Consider the following 6,031-nt stretch of genomic DNA (forward strand, 5'->3'; position numbering starts at 1 on the left):
CATGAGTTTTCAAAATCATACCCTGGTAACTACAAGAATACAAGTCCGCGAGATGGAGTGTTGTTTGGAATTAGGAAGGGATTGTGCAGTTTGCTTTTTGCTTTCAGACTTCATATGTTTTTAACGTGGCACCCCCATCCTGTACTAGTGGAAGACTCTGCTTCACCCTGTTCCCTGAAACCTAATGGCCCAGATCTAAGTCTTCCCAGAGTTTCCCAGGGGCTTTGGAGGGGTCCTAGTAGCTCCCCCCAAATCTCAGCACACTCTGTCCCTAGAGCCACCTCTGGGTGGGAAGCCAGTGGTGTTGGGTTCTCAAGTTGTTCCTAAGCATTTACTAGATGCTTTCTCTTTGCTTCTGTTACTAACTTGATTAAAGAGAATAAAAGTAGGTTATACTGCAAGAAGAAAAATATTAGCGGACGATGCCTTTACTTTTTAAAATTCCATCAGTGTTTGTGTTTGTTTTGTTGTTTTTCTTCGTTTGACAGTGATCCTGTGCATTCTCCTTGGGGGAAATGGCGCGTCCAAAGTCTGCCAAACCCAGCCTGAGAGTTCTGAGATCTGTTAGGGTAATAGTTTAAACCAAACGTCGACAAACACACAATTAAAAGAAACTGCGCTTTTAAGGCAAAGGCATCTGTAATCGCAGCGCTTGGTCTCCAGTTTGCAACAACGTTTAAAAGCAGGATTCTTAAACATGAAAATGGATAAAAGAAGAGAAAACTCAAGTCCCGCGGTCCACCGACTCCTATTCATTATCTCCAGCAGCATATGGGACTATTCTACTTGCCCTCGCCCTTTCTTCCGCAAAAGCAAAAGCAACCAAGACCGTCCCGCTTCGCAGCAAACCCACTCTTTGTGCCTGAGCGGTGCCCCAGCCACCACCACGACTTCCTCCTCCTCCTCCCGCCGCCGCCTCCTCCCGCGGGTTGCCCACTTTCTCTCCGGGAAGCCGGCGGCGGGCGCCCTTTGCGCCGGGAAGCCGGTGCCACGATTGGGCGACGGTCCCTGAGCCTTCAGTTCTGCGTCGGTTTCAAGGCTCCTCCCTCCTGGTGAAAGACAGACTGCGGGGCGCCTGGAAACCGGTCCGAGGGCGCGCGAGGGAGAGAAGAGCTAGCGAGTTGAGGGATTGACACAAATGGTCAGGCGGCGGCGGCGGAGAAGGAGGCGGAGGCGTAGGGGGGAGCCGAGGCCGCTGGTCTGCCGAGAGTTGCGCGCCCTGCCCGGCCGTGGCCACTAGCGCGGCGCCTCGGGTCGGGAGCCGACGAGCCGAGGGCCAGGAAGGGGAGACGCGAGCCCGGCGTGCCCGAGCCGCCCCGGTTCTCCCCGCCGCCAGCGCTTCATGAATCGCAAGTTTCCGCGGCGGCGGCGGCTGCGGGACGCGGAGCGGGAGCCCGGGGAGCGGGCCGAGAGCGGCTGCGGCTCGACGGAGGACCCCGGCGCGGAGGAGACCTCCCTGGCCGCCCGGGAAGCCGCCCCCGGCCGCGCCACCGCCTGCCCCCGCCGAGCGGCGCCGAGAAAGGAACCGAGAAAGTATGGCTGAGGTGGAGGCGCCTAAGAAGTCCCGGGCCGTCGGCTGCGGCGCGAGCTGGGAACTTTGTGTCGGGGCGCTCCTGGCTGGGCTGGTGGCGGAGGGGGCCGGGGAGGCTGGCAGTCGCCGCCGCCGCCCCCCGACTGACCCCGGGCGCTTGGCGCGCTGGCTGCTGCTGCTGCTTTGGCTGCTGGAGGCTCCGCTGCTGCTGGGGGTCCGGGCGCAGGCGGCGGGCCAGGGGCCGGGACCCGGGCAGCAACCCCCGCCACCGCCGCCGCCGCCGCAGCAGCAACAGAGCGGGCAGCAGTACAACGGCGAGCGGGGCATCTCCATTCCGGACCACGGCTACTGCCAGCCCATCTCCATCCCGCTGTGCACGGACATCGCCTACAACCAGACCATCATGCCCAACCTGCTGGGCCACACGAATCAGGAGGACGCGGGCCTTGAGGTTCACCAGTTCTACCCGCTGGTGAAAGTGCAGTGTTCTGCCGAGCTCAAGTTCTTCTTGTGCTCCATGTACGCGCCCGTGTGCACCGTGCTGGAGCAGGCGCTGCCGCCCTGCCGCTCCCTGTGCGAGCGCGCGCGCCAGGGCTGCGAGGCGCTCATGAACAAGTTCGGCTTCCAGTGGCCCGACACGCTCAAGTGCGAGAAGTTCCCGGTGCACGGCGCCGGCGAGCTGTGCGTGGGCCAGAACACTTCGGACAAGGGCACCCCGACGCCCTCGCTGCTGCCGGAATTCTGGACCAGCAACCCCCAGCACGGCGGCGGGGGATCCCGCGGCGGCGGCGGCTCGGGGGGCGTTGGCGGGCCTGAGCGCGGCAAGTTCTCTTGCCCGCGCGCCCTCAAGGTGCCCTCTTACCTCAACTACCACTTCCTGGGGGAAAAGGACTGCGGGGCGCCCTGTGAGCCGACCAAGGTGTACGGGCTCATGTACTTCGGGCCGGAGGAACTGCGCTTCTCGCGCACTTGGATCGGCATCTGGTCAGTGCTGTGCTGCGCCTCCACGCTCTTCACCGTGCTCACCTACCTGGTGGACATGCGGCGCTTCAGCTATCCGGAGCGGCCCATCATCTTCCTGTCCGGCTGCTACACCGCGGTGGCCGTGGCCTACATCGCAGGCTTCCTGCTGGAGGACCGAGTGGTGTGTAATGACAAGTTCTCCGAGGACGGGGCGCGCACAGTGGCTCAGGGCACCAAGAAGGAGGGGTGTACCATCCTCTTCATGATGCTCTACTTCTTCAGCATGGCCAGCTCCATCTGGTGGGTGATCCTGTCGCTCACCTGGTTCCTGGCGGCCGGCATGAAGTGGGGTCACGAAGCCATTGAGGCTAACTCTCAGTATTTCCACCTGGCCGCCTGGGCCGTGCCGGCCATCAAGACCATCACCATCCTGGCCCTGGGCCAGGTGGACGGAGACGTGCTGAGCGGGGTGTGCTTCGTGGGGCTCAACAACGTGGACGCCCTGCGCGGCTTCGTGCTGGCTCCCCTCTTCGTGTACCTGTTCATCGGAACATCTTTCTTGCTGGCCGGCTTTGTGTCCCTCTTCCGCATTCGCACTATTATGAAGCACGATGGCACCAAGACCGAGAAGCTAGAGAAGCTCATGGTGCGTATTGGTGTCTTCAGCGTGCTTTACACGGTGCCAGCCACCATCGTCATCGCCTGCTACTTCTATGAGCAGGCCTTCCGGGACCAGTGGGAGCGCAGCTGGGTGGCCCAGAGCTGCAAGAGCTATGCCATCCCCTGTCCCCACCTCCAGGCCGGTGGAGGCACCCCACCTCACCCGCCCATGAGTCCCGATTTCACAGTCTTCATGATCAAGTACCTTATGACGCTGATTGTGGGTATCACGTCAGGCTTCTGGATCTGGTCCGGCAAGACCCTTAACTCCTGGAGGAAGTTCTACACCAGGCTCACCAACAGCAAACAGGGGGAGACCACCGTCTGAGTCCCTGGGTCTCAGCCCATTCCCAACCCTCAGCCGTGACCAGACACCCCTCGCCCCCCCACCCCCCACCACCACAGAAGCTACCCCTATGGAATCCATAACAAGTCTGGCTACTCCAGGCTCCCTCACTAGACACTCAGTTTCGGAGGCCCAGTTTAACAACACAGCTCCTGCCAGAGCTTCCATCCCTGGGGGCAAAGGAAACCAGAGGGACCAACTGGCAGAGGTGGGGGTGGGGGAGAGGGCGAGAGCAGACCTCTAACTAACTCTTACACTCCTGTACCAGGGCTGTATGCTTTTATTATTGTAAATAGCCTGTGTAAGATTTTTGTAAGTATATTTGTATTTAAATGACTGATCACGAGTTTTGTCTTTTACTTTACTTATTTTTTAAGTTTTAATGATGAGGGCAGTTTATCCATCTGAGGCTTTTACTTCTTGCCCTTTTTGGAGAACTGCAGCGATAAAACCAGAGCGCAACAGCTGGGTGCGCCCCTTCCGGTATGTTGCTCCCCCGCCGCGGGTGGGGTGCTTCTGAGACAGTGCAGCCTGTCTCCTCCCGACTCCTCTTTATGCCCTCTCCCTCCCCTTCCTTGCTTGGGGTCCTGGCTTTTAAGGTACCAAACTCCACAAAGCTTCCAGATTCAGGAGTGAATCTTCACCCATTCCAATTCTGCCTTTGTCCGGGGAAGGCGCGTTGTCGCTTTGGCTTCCCGAAACTGAATAGTTCAGAATAGTTCACCGTGGGGAACCTCTCCCCCAACTTCAAAGAGGCGCAGGGGCGTGGGCGATAACAGCCCCAGCTTTCCTCCCCTACGATGCCCAGCCACTCCCTCCTCCCACCTAAGCTGGTTAGAGGGTGGGTGGGATAATCGATGCCAAACTTTTAAGTTCAATTTTTGGTGAATGAGCTCATTTCATTCTCTAGTGTCTAAAACCTGCTTTGGGTTTGGCCAGCGTCATGGAAAGATGTGGTTACTGAGATTTGGGAAGAAGCATGCAGCTTTGTGTGGGTTGGGAGAGACCGAAGATGGGGTTATAATATGTTCATTCTAATTGCATACTGATACCTGGCAATCTGCCTCTAGCACTGAGGCGCCTGCCTTTAGGTTTACCATTCTGTAACACGGAAATGCTGAGGCAACCTAGAAAGGTTTGTGAAAGGATTGATGTTTGCGTTCCTTTATAGGACAGCAGAGCATAAACTAAATATGAAAACTTGAAGATTTCAGTGTAATGGACTTACTCAAAATGAAGTGCTACTTTCTTATTTTTAATCAAGTAATAACAAACATATATCAGAAAGTCTTAAGAGGTAAAAGTTGTACACTTTGAATATATCATGATTATTATTGAGCAACACATTCTGAGGGAGGAACAATTCACATCACTAATAATAACCTGGTAAGATTCCAGGAGGTTAAGGGGGTGGAATATTTGATGGGATTAAGTCCTGAAATAAACAAAATACAGACTTGCATGTTAAAGGGAAAATGTGTGCAGGTCCACTGCATTAAATCCTTTTTGGATTTACAGAAACGTGTCAAATGTAAATCTTTTGAAGCCATTTAAAATACTCACTTTAGTTCTCTGTGAAAAAAAAAAGGAGAAAAGCAATCCTCCTGATTGTATTATTTTAAACTTTTAAGAGTTTACCAAAATACCGGTACTTAGGACCTAAATTTATAAATGTCTGTCACACCCTAAAATGACAATGGTCTTTGAATTTGGTATGCATTTCTTCTGTTCACTGTCACAAAATCATCTATATTTATAGAGGAATAGAAATTTATATATATATATTACCATATTTTTAATTTCGCAAATAAAAAATCAAAGTTTTGTACAAAATTATGTTTTTTTGTGCCTGAAAATAATAGAGCGGAAACTGTCTGAACTGTCTTTAGACTCTCTAGTGTCTCACAGCCAATCCCACAGTATAAAAATTCAGAAATTCAATGAAAAAAATCTATCCTTAAGCCTTCAGAGCATTCCTTGCAGAGAATTATCCTACATGCATTCTTGTGATTGACATGAAGTCCAAGAAAAGAGCTGCTTTCATGACAGTAACAATGTAACAGAAATTTGTAAATTATTTCTTTACTCAGAGAGCCTTATTAAAAAGAACTCCAATTATAATAAAGATGTTTTTCTTTCAAGGAATAAGCATTTTATAATATGGAAGTTTTTAAAAATCTTCAGCCATCACCACCACAATTTTTGTGAGGTGTAGTATCTTTTCCATAATCTTGGATATTCTCAAACCATAAATAGGCAATCAGTAAATGGTTAACTGAAGATGTGGATAGCACTTTAAACAACATGAGTTGTATAAGGCTGTTTTCTTATTTGCATCTAAAGATCCTATTTTCATATTGTACAAGAAACCTTTTCCATGGGAATTACCTTATTGTTCTACATTAAATCAGAGTTTATATTTGTATAGAAAAATTCATACTTTTATATAAAAACATTTGTATAGAAAAATTCTATTTTTATATTGTGCATATAGATGTATGAATAAATATCTATATTACATCTCTATATAC

The 6,031-nt window shown here is 52.1% G+C and overlaps 1 protein-coding gene across 1 annotated transcript; it reads left to right on the forward strand.

Moving 5' to 3' along the window:
• Positions 1 to 1,100: 1,100 nt before the first annotated feature.
• Positions 1,101 to 5,333, forward strand: FZD1 (frizzled class receptor 1). The gene has a single exon (XM_004676673.2). The coding sequence runs from the start codon at positions 1,536 to 1,538 to the stop codon at positions 3,480 to 3,482; it is 1,947 nt and encodes a 648-aa protein (XP_004676730.1). The 5' UTR covers positions 1,101 to 1,535; the 3' UTR covers positions 3,483 to 5,333.
• The last annotated feature ends 698 nt before the right edge of the window (positions 5,334 to 6,031 follow it).

This window comes from Condylura cristata, unplaced genomic scaffold (genome assembly GCF_000260355.1).
Source record: "Condylura cristata isolate star-nosed mole 26May11 unplaced genomic scaffold, ConCri1.0 scaffold00005, whole genome shotgun sequence".
NCBI classification, from domain to species: Eukaryota; Metazoa; Chordata; class Mammalia; order Eulipotyphla; family Talpidae; genus Condylura; species Condylura cristata.